Source organism: Camelus bactrianus, chromosome 15, assembly GCF_048773025.1.
Source record: "Camelus bactrianus isolate YW-2024 breed Bactrian camel chromosome 15, ASM4877302v1, whole genome shotgun sequence".
NCBI classification, from domain to species: domain Eukaryota; kingdom Metazoa; phylum Chordata; class Mammalia; order Artiodactyla; family Camelidae; genus Camelus; species Camelus bactrianus.
This window is the reverse complement of record NC_133553.1, coordinates 43,922,491-43,938,323: the sequence shown is the minus strand read 5'-3', so window position 1 is coordinate 43,938,323 and position 15,833 is coordinate 43,922,491. Positions and strand designations below refer to the sequence as shown.

The window sequence follows — 15,833 nt, the reverse complement described above, 5'->3', positions numbered from 1 at the left end:
GAGCTGAGGAGGACTTCACAGAGGAGACTGTTAAGCTCAGAGAGCCTGGGGCTGGGCGGAGAGACGATCAGAGGATGAGAATTAAGCAGATACACAGCTTCCTTGGGTCTGTCATTCAGAGGCAGGCCAGGGGGCCCAAGCAGGTGGTCACAATGAGATACAAACAAACAAATAAAAAAGTCATGTATGTGTTTTGGGGAGGGCAGGAGGAGAGTCTGTTGGAAGGAAGAGGATTTGCTAAAAAACTACAGCTCAGAGGAGGAAAAAACAAGCCTGAGAAAGTAGTCACAGGGCAGCCTAACAAGTCTGCCGGAAGACTTGTTCTTATCTAAAGCTGTTTTTAACCAGTTGTCATGTGCATCTTAAAGGCGCTGCTTGGTACTTGAATGAAGTGATATTTGAAGAAAATTGAGTTTTTCCAGGAGAGAAAAATTAATAAAACTGCAGAGAAACACATAAAAGACGTTCCCAGGAAAACCGGGGTTTTTCTATGCCTTAGAAGTCAGCAGCTTCCTCAAGATCTAAGATGCTGATCACTTTAGTTCCATAGATGCCCATCTATGATCAGAAGAGTCAATAGTCTCATTTTGAACATCTAAAGAGGCTCAGTTAATAAGGGAAGTAAAATATATTTGGAACAGTAATCCCCTTTCTAGAAAAAGTCCAAAACAAAACAAAAACACAGAGTTTAAAAGATGGAAACAACCCAAATGTCCATCAGTTGATGAACGGGCAAACAAAATACGGTATAATCTCAAGAATGGAATATTATTTAGCCATTAAAACTAGTGAAGTATGATACAGCCTACAGCATGGATGACCCTTGAAAACATGCTAAGTAAAAGAAGCCAGTCACAAAAGACCGCATATTGTATGGTTCAATTTAAATGAAATGTCCAGAATAGACAAATTCTTAAAGGCAGAAAGGAGATTAATGGTTTAGGGCTGGGGGAGGGGGAGCCGACTGGATGGGGATGATAACTATTTTAAAATTGACTGTGGTGTTGGCGGTATACACATATCTGTGAATATACGAAAAAAAAATCATTGAATTATGTATTTAAGTGGGTGAAATTATATGGTATGTGAATTATATCTCAATAAAGCTGTTCCTGTTAAAAAACAATAGGGCTTTGTTTAAACAATAATGTTAGTTAAGATACTGGTTTAAGTGTTGTAATGGAAACTCATAAATACTGCGGCTTAAACGAGGTAGAAGCAGTCCAGAGCAGATAGCGGCTTAACAGTGTTGGGCCCCCAAGCCCTTTTGCCTTGTTGTTCCGCTGTCCTCAACATAGCTTCCATCTTATCATCCCAGGTGGTTGCTCCAGCTCCCGTCATTTTGTCCTTGTTCAGCTAGCAGGAAGGAGAAACCCAGGAAGTGAAGGTCACACCTATTTCCTCAGGCATGACCTGAAAGAGCCACGGATACCACTTTTAATGGCATCCCATTGGTCAGAACTTAATCACAAGTTACTCCCAAATGCAAGGGAGCCTGGGAAATGTAGTCTTTAGCTGAGTGCCCACATGCACAGGCAAAAATCCAGCATTTTGTTACTAAAGATAGAAGGAATATCTGGTTATCGGGGACAACAGCTATTATTTGCTGCATAGTCTTTCCCCAAAAGTTTTGTCTTTACTGAAGCTATCAAATACACCAGTGTTGTGATAACATGATTTGCCTCAGAAAAGACTCAAGGAACTTGCTCTCTAGTTATAGTGACTCTGTATTGCTGAAGAACAAGTCATATTTTCTCCCCTGGGCTTGTTTATTTCTCCCTAGTTGGGATGGAAAAGCAACTAATAAACCGTCGTTCCTTCCTCCTGCACAAGGAGCGAACGTGCGGATCCAGTGTGGTATGTGCAGCTCATCCCTAGTTCCGTGACTGCCCACGATTGCATCTTCTGAACTGCTGTATGTATGTTTTATGTTTTTAGACCAGGGACTTGGTGGCCCCCACCCTGAAGCAGTGGGTTCAGTTGGTCGTCACTTCCTGTGGAGATCATCTTCCCAAGGAGTCCAGGCTGGCCACCGCTGAAGTTCTCACCAGCACCACACCATTTTTCCTCACCCACCCCCGTCCCATTCTTGGTAAGTGTGCTGAGCCGAGGGTATGTCCATTCCACCAAATGCATTGAAAGCGTGAATATAGATGCTCTAGGTTAAAAAAGAAGGGAAGATGAAAGATGACAGGGCACACCAAAGCTTTTCATCTTCCAAAGATAGTTTCACCCTCTCAGTTCCTACTCTAATCACTTTTCACCAACAGCCTCTTAACTGGCCTCTTTTCTTTCAGTCTTGTGCCCCAAGCCATTCTCCATATGCTTCCAAAAGCCTTTCTCTGGTCTTTCTGAATTACAGATCTGAGCATTTCCCTCCACTGCTTAAAGCCTTTGAGTGCATTGCCATTGCCATCAGGATGGCATGACTCATAAGGCCCTTCTTCCTCTTCTGTGCCCCACCCTCTTGTCCCTCCTCATCGGCCACCACTCCCCATGCATCATCAGCAGGGAACAGTTCTCTAAACAAACTGCTGCTTGACTGACTTCTGTTTGTCTTCCAAGACTTGGTCTAACCATCACCTCTTCCAGGAAGCCTATTGCAGTGATCTTGGGGAGAAATCAGTGGGTCAGTGTGAAGCTGTGGCCTTGAGGAAGAAGAAAGGCCAGGCTCAAAGGCACTTAGGAAGAGTAGAATTAACAGGACTTGGTGTCGAGGTTCATATAAAGGAACCTTCAAGGATGACTTCCAGGCTTCCCACTTAAGTGACTGGAAAGACTGCAGATTCCTTTCACTGAAATTAGCTTTAAGTTCAAGGTGTCTTTGGGAAACAAAGGTAGAGCTATTTTGAAATCAAATGGATGTACAGATCCAGCCAAATTCTCCACCTGCATGTCTCTTTCCTCACTGCCACCCCCTGTCCTTCAAGAGTAATGATTAGGAAAGAGCATCGTATCAATGGTGTTTGAGAAAACCAAGCTTTAGGAAATCCGAAGGAATTGAAAATGCATAGGGGTTTTTGTCTTATTTTGTTTTGTTTTAACTTAAAAAAAATTTTTTTTTTAATTGTAGTGTTTTGTTTTAAGCCTAGAGTTCAATAGAATGAAAACCCAGGACCCAAAGCCATATCCTCACCCTGCCCTCTCCGGCCATCTTATCTCCCCATGTTATGGGCTGGGACTCTCTTCCATCCATCACCAGAATTCTGGTTTTGTTCTCTGTTTGCCCAGCCTCGGAGAATAAACCATGGTCCCTATATCCAAGAGCTTGCCGTGTAGTTGTGGAGAAAGGATTTACAGAATAAGGGAAATAATTGCTTTTTTAGATGGTAAGACTCAAAATTTTAGTGTTATCGGGGGGTCAGACCAATGAAGACAGTCATGAGACAGTCCCTGGATCTCTCTGCTGTTGTCTTTGATATCCTTTTAAATCTTCTAAGTGACTGCCAGGCACTTTTTTTCCACACCCAAAGGGGGACTGAAAGGGGACCTGCTACAATTGTGATTTGATCTTGGACCCAGAGGAATAAGAGCAAAGGTTTATAAACTTTGGTGAAGCCTCTCCAGGGAGGGTAATGTCATTTTGCAGCACATTTTCTGGGTGACTTTGGCTGCTCTAACCCAAGCTCATATCAGGCACATCTGTGTAGACTAATGTGGAATTTCTGAGTGAAACTGAGTCCTGGGCAAAAGCCATTGGCTCATCATTAATTGCTGGAGCTGGTTAGAGCATCACAGGCGGTGAGGAAGGAGGTTGGTGGCAGCTGATGGCCTTCAGGAGCAGTGGGTACAGGACTGAGAGGCAAAGGACATGAAAGTGCGTGGGGAGAAGTCAAGGTCAGAACAAAATCATTTAGAGGAAAAGAAAAATTGAAATGGACTAAAGAGGGAAGACTGAGGACCTTAGGGTTATCAGAAACTATTAAGAAAGGAAAATATTAAGCCCTAGAGAGTAATTAGAATGGGGACGTTCTGAAAGTCTGAGTAAAATTTAAAGCCAGATTTATAACAGACAAGAGAGAACAAACCCCAGAGGGAGCCACTAGTGTTCTTGGTATGACTGAAGTGTTGCTGTCTCTGATAGCAGGCTCTCCGTGGACGGATGAGGGAGAGGGAGGCTGAGGAGAGTTCCCAGGACAGGGTTGGTTCCCCATTGAAAGGCTAGGGGCGATGAGTGGGGGTCTTCCACGGTGTCCCATTGCACCCAGACAGCATGTGTCCTTCCTTTGAGGCCCTGCCCACCTCTCACCTCCCTCATGCAGTCGGCCTCCGTTAAACCATCCCCAGGGACCTTTTCCTGTGGCAGGTCACAGCCACACATTTCTGGCCCTGCCTTCTGCTTGAGTTGTGTGAGGTGTCCTTGATGTCCCTCTCAGTTGCTCAGGGCAGACACTGTTCCTGTTCAGTCATCCCCAGCAGCACCAAGCACAGGGACTGGCCAGGGTCCCTGCCCGGGGTAATGGCCATCAGATAGTGGCCCCATGTGGACGTGGACAGGCTGGCACCTTTATCGTGGATATTTGCTTTTTTTCAATTTTTGCCTCCCTCCCATAATGCATGATCTTGATTGAAACTTGGCTTTCAGAATTTATAAGCTCAGTCACTCAAATCAACACTGGGTTAGTTTCCCCAAAGCACTCTTGATGCATAAAGTTTCATTCCTGAGAAGCATGAGTCATTGTGGACAGCTGGGCCTTAGTCAGCGAGGCCACACCTTCTAGGGGTACTGCCTGCAGCTAGTTGCCTCCAGAAGCCTTTCCCTTTCAAAAAGATGTTTCCAAACCTGCCCCCTTGGGCACTCTCTCTCCAGCCTTTATCTGACTCGCAGGTCTCCCTTTCTTGTAATATCCACAAAAAAAGGAATAGTTGTTGCTCATTAAATCCTGGATTTGAATCTGTATCTCTTCCTGCTTGTAAATTGCATCCTAGGTAATTTGAATTCCTCTTGACCTTCATAGGACTGCAGGATACACTTGCTCTCTGGAAGTGTGTCCTCACCCTCCTGCAGAGTGAGGAGCAAGTCATCAGAGATGCAGCCACAGAAACTGTCATGACTGCCTTGTCACAAGAAAAAACCTGCCAGTCAACAGGTACCTTGTTCATAAATTCTCTTTTTTCGGTGCCTTATTGCTCTTGGACAGGGGTTGGCACACTTTTACAGTAAAGGGCTGGAGAGTGAATGTTTTAGGCTTCGTTAGCCATTCAATCTCTGTCTCAGCTCTGCCATTTTAAACAATAGGTAAATAAGTGGACATAACTGTGTTCCAATAAAACTTTATTTACAAAAGCAGGCGGCTGCCCAGATTTGATCTGCAAGCCACAGTTCATTGACCCCTGCTCTAGGACATCATAGAGAAAAATTGTTTTCGAAGATAGAAATCTAATAAACAGTGCCTGATGTTAGTTACAGCGTCATCCTTTTAAAATCAGGCCAGGTCTTGATTATCTACATAGTTACATAATCCGGGAATCATAGAGCCATATTTGTGTTTCCTCCATGAGTTTCTACACGTGTCAGAAACAGGTGAGTATAAGTCAACTTTCTCCCCTTTGTGCCTTGGCTCTCTGTTTGGTGGTGAAGTTAACCCAGAGAGGAGGGGCGTGGAAAGAGGAGCAGCCTAGACAAGTAGTTCTGAGCTCACTGCCACTTGGCTGATGAGATGAGCTGTCCCAGCCCCAGGCCCTGGTTATTTGTGTGTGATGGCAGATGCTGTGGAAGCAAATGGGAACTCCCGGCTGCAGATGGAAAATGGGTGGCTGAGTGCAAGGGACGGGGCTCAGTGGAGTAGGAGCAAGGTCACACCTCCGGACAAGGGGCCATCTGGGAGGGTGACTGCTCTGGTGGACTTAGAGTCCCTGCACTTGGGGCTAGGTGTCAGGAATGATCTCTGGGTCAACCATCCCAAAGAGAAGTGAGAACACCATTTTGAGACAAGTAGTCACAGGCTGAGCCAAGAAGTTTACTTACTGGACAGCAGACTGGGAAGGGAAACAGCCAGACAGTGTTTGATTCTGGGCCCCTCTTCCCCATGGCTAGGGCTGTGGACCCTGAAAACTTCTCATGGAACGTGTGAACTTCCACATACCTGAGTCCCCTGTTGTAATGGTCCAGGTTCTCTTCTCTGCGTATATGGAGGAAGCTGGAGTTTTAATCATCTCCCAGTGATATGACTCCAGAGCGAGTTTAGCCAGGATCAGCTTTGCTTCTCAGTGGGAAAACATCCAGATTGGTGCTGCAAGTGATGTGCAAGCAGCCTTCTCCCCATCCCTGTCCCAAGCTGTCAAAGTTCCTGATACCCCAAATTCTGCCATTAGTGATTCATTCCTTTTTTCTGATTGTGCATTTTCCTTAGAGATACACACACAGCACACACAGCACACACAGCACCCAGCGAGGGCTCAGTATACATTTAGTGAACTCGAATACTCACTAGATTTCTACAGGACCCTGTCCGCCAAAAATGGGAAAGATCATTTCATGATGGAATTCATAAGTGGACCTCTTCCCTTCTAATCTATAAAGTTTTTGCCCTACTGCTTTTATCTGTTTCAGAATTTTTCCAGGTTAATTTATAGTAAAACTATATTAACATATTCTCTCTCCTTCTGGTTTGAATTTCTTTTCAAGAAATTGAAATCAATCATTATATACTGAGTGCCTTGTGTGTGTAAAGTTCCATATGTGAAAGCCTCTGTGGGAATAATTAATGTAAAAGGCCACTTACCTATCTTTGTAGTCCCCATCTTGGTCTATAACTGAGGATTTGAGGTGTGGAAAAAAACAAGAATTCTGTAACAGCTAAATGTTACCCTGGACTAGAACCTGTACTGGAAGGGTGAAAAGCCATACAGGAAATGATTAGAATAACTACTGAATATTGTCTGTAGGTTAAAATCAATATAAAATTTCCTGAATTTGATAACAGTACTGTGGTCTTGTAAGAGGGTATTTTTTTATTTTTAGGAAATACACAACCGAAATATTAAGGGAAAAAGAGGTACAACGCCTCCAAATTACTCTCAAATGGTTCAGAAAAAAATAAGACTATGTGCACATATAAATAGTAAACACAGATAGGGAGGTGCTAAACTTGCATCTTTTCTGTGTGTTTAAAATTATTTCAAAATAAAATGTTTTTTTAAAAAAATCCATTCCACGACTAGAAAAGACTAACATAATGTGTACTGATAGACCATCCGGCCCCAGTGTGACTCCTTTCCCCTGAATTATATGAAAGCATCCTGCCCCCGCCTTAAACTCATTCTGAGTGAATTTTTGCATCCGAAAAACCAAACCCAAGCTACATTCCTCAGATTTAGGAATCTCAGCAGTATGGTGTCACTGAGTGGGGACACTGGGTCAACGTGTCCCCGCATGTTCTCTGTTCTGCCTGATAGCAACTCGGAGACAGAGCCTCCGTAATACAGCGGGATTTTCTTAAGCAAAAAATGCACATCCTTCTGCCTTAGACTGAAAAGTAGCTGAGGACTGAGCATCACTCCTGATTTTTCACTTTAGTCAGGAGTTTAGCCAGCTGATTGATCAGATCAATATTGTCTTGTTTTGACATCTTGCAAGGATATCAAGCAGTTGATGGCAAGTTTCCACATTCCTCCAGCACACAGGAGTTTTGCAGAATACCCTACTAATGGTTTGCTCTTGGATGTTCCAAGTTCATTATTACTACTGAGTCTTGAATACTTTGAAAATACGTCATTAATTTTGTCCTCAAATCAGTGGTTTTAATAAGTGCCACAGTAAAATAATATTATTAAATTATGTTAATATTGAATGTCTTCTTTGAGAAGGCTAAATATTGTTAAATTAATTCTTACTCTTCCTCTAAGAAAGAAAGAAAACGTGAGAACACCTTGCCTCTGAGATCCCATCCTGTAAATGAGGGCTGGATGTGGACAGAACAAGCTTTGTACTCATACTAACAGCCTGCTGGGGATGTGGAAGTTGGAGGTGCATTTTGACTGTGAGTTCTAGGGAGGTTCCCGAGAGTGGAGCTGGCCCAAAGGAAGGGATAAACAGCACGCAAATAAGAGTGTTGGGACACAGAAGGAAAAGCTGAAGCCAAATGCATAGTTGGGGGCAACTCAAGAGCTGACTGGGGAGCAGCAAGTTGATTTGTGTGGCCAGAACACAGGCTGAGGCCAGAGGAGCAGAGCAGGAGACAGAGCTAGAAAGGCAGGAGCAGCCACACTTGGGATGGTTTGAATGCCAAGCCAAGGACCCCCTCCTGTAGGTGAAGGGAGGCTGGAGTTGGTTTCAAATGGGGAGTAATACTGCCTGGAGCGTAGGTTGGAGGAGGGCTTTCTGATGGCAATGTGTGAGATGGATCAGGGCTGGAGGCGAGTCCCCCTGAGCTGCCATCAGCGGTGACGGGCTGGAGAGAGCACGGGGGCAGATCTAAGAGGATCTGGGTGCATGTGCTTGTGGGAGGTGGGAGAGAAGGGAAAGTGGAGATGACTTCAAGGTTGCAAACCTGTGAGACATCCAGGGGAAGCACCTGGACTTGCCTCTGGCACTGACATAGTGGTGGGGCTATCGCGTTCCAGGAAGTGAAACTACCAGGAATCGGGAAAGGCACTTGGAGGCCACAAGTCACCGTGATCTGGGACAGAGTATTCTTTAGGCCTTGGAGAGATCAGCAATGGAAAGTGAGAGGGCAAAGGGGACCTTTATCTGCTGGAGGAACAGAGTGAACTGTCCGCTCATTCCCGCCCTTTCCAGCACGCTGCCCAGTGCCCCTGGGAGCCCCGGCCCTCCTCCATCCGGCCAGCTGTTGGTGCCAGTGGCACTGGCTAGAGACCATCGAAGAAGAAGCCAGCATGAAACCAGTCACTTTGCACGCAGCTGACTTTCAGCAGAGATTTGTGGTGTGAATTAGTTCATGATTCTGGGAGGCCCGGAGGAAATAACTCAGTGTTAGGTAGCCCTCGTGAGGATGGATTTGCTCTTGACCTTCTCTGCCTGCTGAGTTCTTCTGCTGTCCTCCCACATGTGCTTCACCGCACGTGGTCACCTGGGAGGTGGAACTCAAAGCCTATGAACTACCCTCTGAGCACCCCCTGAGGCTCCCTCAGCTTTGAAGTATGACTTAAGGAAGCCACAGCATCGAGACCCTCCCCACCCCTTACCCAACCCCTCACACACACCAGTCGCGGGCACGCTAAGAGGAACAGAGGAAACGGCACATCTAAGACTCAAGAGGTGGGGCTTGAAATTCACAGCTGGGATGAGAAAGTGTATGGGCTGGACTCCAGGTGGGGCTTCACCTTTCTTCTGTCCCTGCTCTGACTTGACTTCAAGCCTTGAAATGCTCGGAAAGAGCTGTGGTTTCCAGAGCAGGAGACACTCGAGGCCATCAACTTGGCCGCTCCCACTTCCCTGGGCTTCCTTCCTGCATCTGCCCGAGCAGCTCACTCCTGTCTGTCTGTCTTACGCACTCACATATCAGAGTTCATTTGAACAAGGGCTTCCATGTGAGGCAAAAACCAAGCTGGACAGTATTTAAATTTTAATCACTAAATTTGTGTGATTCTTGAGGGAGGCAGACGGAGTTCTGGGTGGAAGCAGCAGAGGTACAAGCCCCTTTAGGAGGAGATAGAGGATGAAAGAACAGCTTTAACCCACCCCCCCCCCCAAATCTAGAAGATGGCTAGAATTCAACAATTCAGGGTTATTCTGTAGCCTTTCTTTTCTGTAGAATCTTTTGTCTCTTATATGGGGTCTTTGCTGGGTCTAACTTGATACCCTGGCCGCAGACTTGAGGACTCCAGGACCAGAGGACAGGTGGCACAGACCCCAGAGTTCCCACAGGGATGGCTAGAGCTGGAGGCCCACGGATGGAACCCCACATGCTCACCCTGAAGAGGTGGGGACTCTGCGACCTGGAGGAGACGGGTGAGGGGTCAGGCAGGGGGCTGGCCTTCTGAAGTCCCCTCCTCGGGCTCCTTGCCCTCTCCAGTGCCAGCTCTCCCTCAGTCCTTCCTCGACCAGCTTCAGCCAGGGTTTGCCCCCTGATTCAGGTGGCCTCCTCTCTTTCCCCGTTTCTGTGTGTAAGATTCATAAAGTTTCTGATACCAACAGTTGCTTTAGTTGATGCAGGATAAGAAAGAGAATCCAGTTAACGAAGAATTTTAAGGGGCTCTAGACCTTAAACCCATTGTCAGAATTTAAGTTCACAAAGGATGACTTCTTGGTAGAAACTTTTTTTTAAGCTATAATTGACATTTTTGTGGCATTTTATGGTAGAAACTTTCTTATGGAAAAAAACATAAAATTTAAGAAAGAAAGAGACATACAGAGCAGGAGAGAGAAGCAAGCACACGTGCCCTCACACTTGTGAGTGATGAGTGGTTCTTCTCCTTGGAGTTCTGGCTCCAAGGAGTTCTGATCCCTCCCTCCCACCATGCCCCTCAGCTGCAAAAACTCCTATCTAACTAATGCTCATTCTGCCAAATACAGACGTTTCGTGGTGACGCATTAAGTCCCACCTTCTCTGCAATGCCCCCGCCCTGCAGGGTCTCCCCTTTCTCTGAACCCCTGCAGCATTTGGTTATAAATAGCCCTTGATTTTTCTATTCTTTTATTATTTTCTCTTTCATATACTTGACTGAGTTTTATCTTCCCAGCTAGCCCATGGGCTTAGAGTCTGTCTCCTTGGTACACAGTGGGTGCTCAATCGGTGTTGACGGGCTGATCTTCCACCACCGTAGACCTCGTATCAGTCCTGAGGCCCCTAAGGAGCTTAGGGTAGTACCCTTTGAAACAGGAAAGCCCCAAAACAGGCAGACTGACCCTCCGTGCTAGAACAGACTAGGGGGCAAACAGGAGAGGCTGTCCTCCTGAGTGACGCACCGTGGGATGAGAGTTAGCAGCCCTGCTGTACTGTTTGGCCCTTTCTGGCTCTTACCTCTCAAGTGTGAGCCTCAGGCTGCGGGGCCAGGGAGCCAGCGGGGGGCTGTGGGGGCTGTGGGCCTGGGGAAACCAGGACACCCTGCAGGAGACCCTGTGCTCCGCGTGAGGACCTATGGAGACTCTGGAATAACAATGGACCTTAGCAGGGAGGTGGGAGAGTGGACATGGGAGCGGATGTAGAAAAACTGAGACTCAGAGGTCAGAGAAGGGACAGGAGGCAGGTGGCATTGTGGGGCCCAGTCGGAACAGTCCTGTAGCCTAGGGCAAAGTAATGAAGAAGAAAAGAGACAATACTGCTCTATTTTCCCAAAAATGTGTCGTCCCCCCCCCCGCCACCCACACACTCACACCACCCCTCACACACATACACACACGCCCCATCATCACCACACAGAGCCCGGGAGCCAGTGTTAGAGTGTGAACACACCTCACACGCTCCAGCCCTTGAGGAAGCAGGTGAGGGAGGTCGGGTCACTGTGACATTGCACAGCGGCCCCACAGTGACCTCCCAGTCAGCAAAGCCCCAGGCCTGTGGGACTTGGTGCTGAGTAACAGATGGTTCCACCCCCAGCACTTCTAGAGCTGCCCACCATGTCCTCCTGCCTACCCAGCCCCGTGCTCTTCCTGATTCCTGCAAGTTCACAGGGTTAGGTCCTGGAAAAAACATCCTCCGAGTATGGCCTCCCTCCTCCCCCTGCTCTCCAATAGCTTCTTTCCTAATCTCCTCAGATAACCTGTCTCCAAAGTGTCTTTTCTGTCCTGGTACGAGAATCTGGCCCCAGACTCCATTTTAGACAGCCTTTAAGCTCCATCAGTGTAATTTCATATGTATGTACCAAGTACCTTTTTCTGGAGAATAATGACCACCATGCTAGAATGTACCCTCATACTCACCCCTAGACCTGACCTAAATTCCCTTGGGAACAAGCTAAACTTACTTACCTCTCTCATTTCTTTGTGCCTGTTTTTAAATCTTAAACTGTTTTCTCACTCTTCCTCTCACTACTACCTAGATAAACCACAGCTTTTTCTTTTACTATTTAAGCAGAAGATGAAAAGTGGTGACATCAGGCAGATTCATTCATTCATTCAACAGACATTTACAAAGTGCCCATCCACAAGGCTTGTTTCATGTGCTGGTCCAAGCCGCCCTCATCTCTCATCTGGACTTCTCTGAAAACCTTCAGCCTGGTCTTCCTGCCTCTGCTCCTGTCTGCCTGCAACTCATTGTCCCTGTGACTATTAAACGGCCCTTCTTAGGAAGAGATCAGATGATGCTGCTCCCCTGCTCAGAACTCTCCCTTGGCATCCCTTCTTTCTCAGAATAAAACCCAACTCCTAAGTAACAGGCAAAGCCCTCCCCGACCTCACCCCTGCCTCTCTCTCCAGCCTCATCTGCTACACCCCCTCCCTCTGTCTCAGCCCCAGCACTCCAGCTTCTCTGGGGTTCTGGAGCTCGCCAAAGTCATTCCAGCCTCCGGTCTCTGCACTAGCTATGCTGCTGCTTGAACTGGTCTCCCCGGTCCCTCTCTTGTCAGTTTCATCTCAGAGAATGGGGGCCCCCTCCTCCTGGGTTCCTTATCTGGGTGTCTCTTCCCCACTGTGTAGGCCAGGGTGGGGTCAGGGGAAGGAGAACCTTTCCCGCTGGAGGCTTCTGCTGCATTTTACCTCTTTAGATGCTCACAGCCACTCCATGAGATATTGTACTGTCATCTCCATTTTAAATGTGGATAACCTGAAGTTCAGAGAGTGGAAGTAATGGACCCCAGGTCCCATGGAAAATATGCCTCGAGTCAGAACTGGAGCTCAGGTTCCTGGGGTGACAGAGGCTTAGCACTTTTAGCACCTCTTCTAAGACAGGAAAAGGAGTCTAAAGCCAGCCTCTAGGTTTGGAACCTGGGAGTTAATAGAAAGGGGACATTGGAGGTCTTCTAAACTCACTACTGTGTTTGAAAGGAAGACACCGGAATCATAACCCAAGAAAATGGATTGGGAACCCAGGAGCTCAGATACACAGAGCTTGTCCTGGGGACATGCAGCGGCCAGGGCGATTGCAGCCAGAGATGGCAGAAGGGTCTTTGAAGGCTGAATGTGTCCCCATTTCTCAGTCCTTCCCAGAGGAAGGGAAGCACACGACCTGAGGGCTTTAGACTAATTACAGATGTGGAAACTGCAGCCCAGGGAAGGTAAATGATTTCCCTGGTGTCACATAATTAGCGGGGAAATGAGGTCTAAAACACAGACCCCTTGAGACAGAACAGCGCTTCTCCCTACTGCTCCCCAAGCCTGAATTTACAGAAAGAAAGTGACAGAAAGGTAGAGTGCCCACTGAGAATAATCCAGACTTCTGGGTCAGAGAGAACCCATCGGGGGGGAGAGTGGTTTTGTGGGGTAAGGCAGAGGAAATGGAAGATTCCTTGAAGCGAGGACTTGGAGGAACTCCAGCATCACAGGGGAAGAACAGAGTGTTCTATGAAACCAGGCATCTCCCGGCAATAAAACCACACCCTGCAGTCAGCCTTGAGATTCCGCGGCCTTGCTCCCCCTGGGCCTTCTCCCAGGGCCATCTGGATATTCATCTGTATTGTCAGTAGGGTTCCGGAGGAGAAAGTACAAGAGGTTAGGAATTGCAATCCTCACTCCCAAGAAGACCTCTGGCATTGCCCAAGTGGAGGGCGAGGGGCGATGGCTGCTGAAGGAAGGCAGCTGAGCAGGAATCGCCCTTCCTATCAGTTGCTGCCCCAGGAAGCCTGAGCCCCTGACGTTCACCTGCGTCTCAGCCAGCGTCACCGGCCGCCGACCCACCTGATGTGCAGAAGCAGATACAAACTAATGCTCCCATCTTAAATCCAGGAGCAGGTGGCTACTGTCACAGAGTACCCAGGCTGGGCCTGGTTGCTAGGGTGATGGGGCTGTTTCCACGGCCTCCCAGTGACTAAGCCTCAGAGAGACAACAGGCTCCTCTCAAGGAAATGAGGGTCATCTTTGCAGCATTTTGCCTCCCCATTTGCTGCTCCTGAAAGCAGGCTCCCTGGGCCCAAGTTGACAGCCCCACGGATGACAATGAGCCCACAGTCTGGGGCCCAGGGCGCCTGGTCCTGATGTGGCTGCAAGGTTTCAGTGATCCTCATTCTGCTTATGGCCTGAACTCGCCTCTTCTGTGCTTTCCTTTCCGACCTCAGGAGCCTCCACTTTCCTCCATGGGGCTGTGGTGGGATGCAGTGTCAGGATGCAGGATTCCTCTCTGCACTAGTGCTAGCGGTCTTCCTTTTTGAACCTAAGCCAGTTTCAAGAGTTACGGTCACTTCTTTGTTAGGAATAACTAGAGGTGGGCCCCCACCCCCATTCACCCCTGGGCTGGTTAGGGCGACAGCAGCATCCACCAGCCGCCCCAGCTTCAGGCCAGACTCAGAGTGCCCGTCCTGAGCACTCCCTCCGTCCACACCTGTCATCGGCCCTGACCCAGGCCCTTCCCACCCAGTTCACTCATCTGCAGACTCACCAGAGGACTGATCTTCCTCCAGCCCCAGCAACCAAATGATTGTCAAACCCAGATGGTCACAACATAGTCCTGCGGAGAAGTCACATCCGGCCCCCCGTAGGAGCCCCTCATACTTCAGCATCCTGCTGTTACCCCAGGAGACTTGAAGGGTGATGACAGAGACCTGTAAAGCCCTTGTCCTGCCTACGAAACCCTCCAGCTCTGTTCTCCAGTCTCTCAGCGTGATCGCCTGGGCTTCCTCCTTCCCACTGCTCTGCTTTGATTACAAGAATCCACAGAGCAGGAGCTGCTGTAGACGGAACAGAATGGGAGGTGACTCTGCTGGTGACAAGGCATCTTGGAGTATTTTTATCTCAGCACATAGGGTGTGTACCTTTAGATAAATGTGTAGGTTTTTGTGTTTTAAATCTGTCTGCCTTTTCAGGGTGGCTCTCTGTAGAGAGTACACAGAATCAGTTTGGCTGGTAATGTGTAGATGAGTGTTGGGAGGAGAGTGGGATTTTAGGAGACATACTCTGGCCAGTTCACTGACATATGATGACTGGCATACAGAAGGCCTGTCCCTCTCAGTGCCTAAATGAGGAACTCCTCACTGTAGTTCAGTAACTCAGCTTTTCAAGAGTGATTTCTCGTGAGGCTTATCCACAGGGGCAAAGGCAGAGAGCATCAGGTGAGAATCTGAGCAAACATTGGCCTTGACAGCAGGTTGCCTCCTCTGTCTCTGTCTCCCTCTCTCTCTCACACACACACACACACACATGCACGCACGCACGCACGCACGCACGCACGCACGCACATTCTGTCTCCCTCTCCCCTTCCCCCACCTCCAGCTGAAGTACTCAAGTTACTGGAGTACAATTAGGGATCTTAGTTTGGGGCATATCTTGAAATTGACTTTCTAAAGTATTTTCTTACGGTTTCAAGCGTGAAACAACTGGCGTTTTAGCCTGACTATAGATTTGGCACCTGTAACAGACCCAAATGAAAAGTGGCCAAAGCAAATTAGGGGCTTCTTTCTCCCACCTCACCTGAAGGCTCAGTGGACTGCTGTGGTGGGCAGACCGCCAGGGACCCACGCCTTCTTTCCTGGTGCTCTGCTGTTTGCACTGGGCACCTTCCCTCTCACGGTCCGGGGGGGCAGTTCTGGCTCCCACTGCCACATCCACCGTCCAGGGAGCAGGAGGCGGGAGGGAAAGCCCACCTGGGAGTTCCGTCCGCCACTTGCAGGGGCGTCTCATTGGCCAGGACTGAGTGGTGTGCCTGTGGCTCAGCGTAGGAGGCTGTGACGTGTGTACAGTTAGAAAGTGTGTTTCTGTGGAAGGAGGGAGGAGTTGATTTGGGGAGATAGGACCTTCACATCTCGCCATTCCCCATCTTTCTGTTTTCATACAGGTGCTAATT

General features: G+C 48.1%; 1 protein-coding gene across 3 annotated transcripts in view; it reads left to right on the top strand.

Annotated features, from left to right (window-relative positions):
- THADA (THADA armadillo repeat containing) overlaps positions 1-15,833 on the top strand; it is a 286,797-nt gene that overhangs the window by 240,919 nt on the left and 30,045 nt on the right. For all 3 annotated transcript variants that reach the window (XM_074378785.1, XM_074378786.1, XM_010967713.3), the window contains 2 exons: positions 1,939-2,092; positions 4,959-5,090. In XM_074378785.1, coding sequence (XP_074234886.1) covers positions 1,939-2,092; positions 4,959-5,090 — 286 coding nt within the window. The remainder of the gene's footprint in view (positions 1-1,938; positions 2,093-4,958; positions 5,091-15,833) is intronic.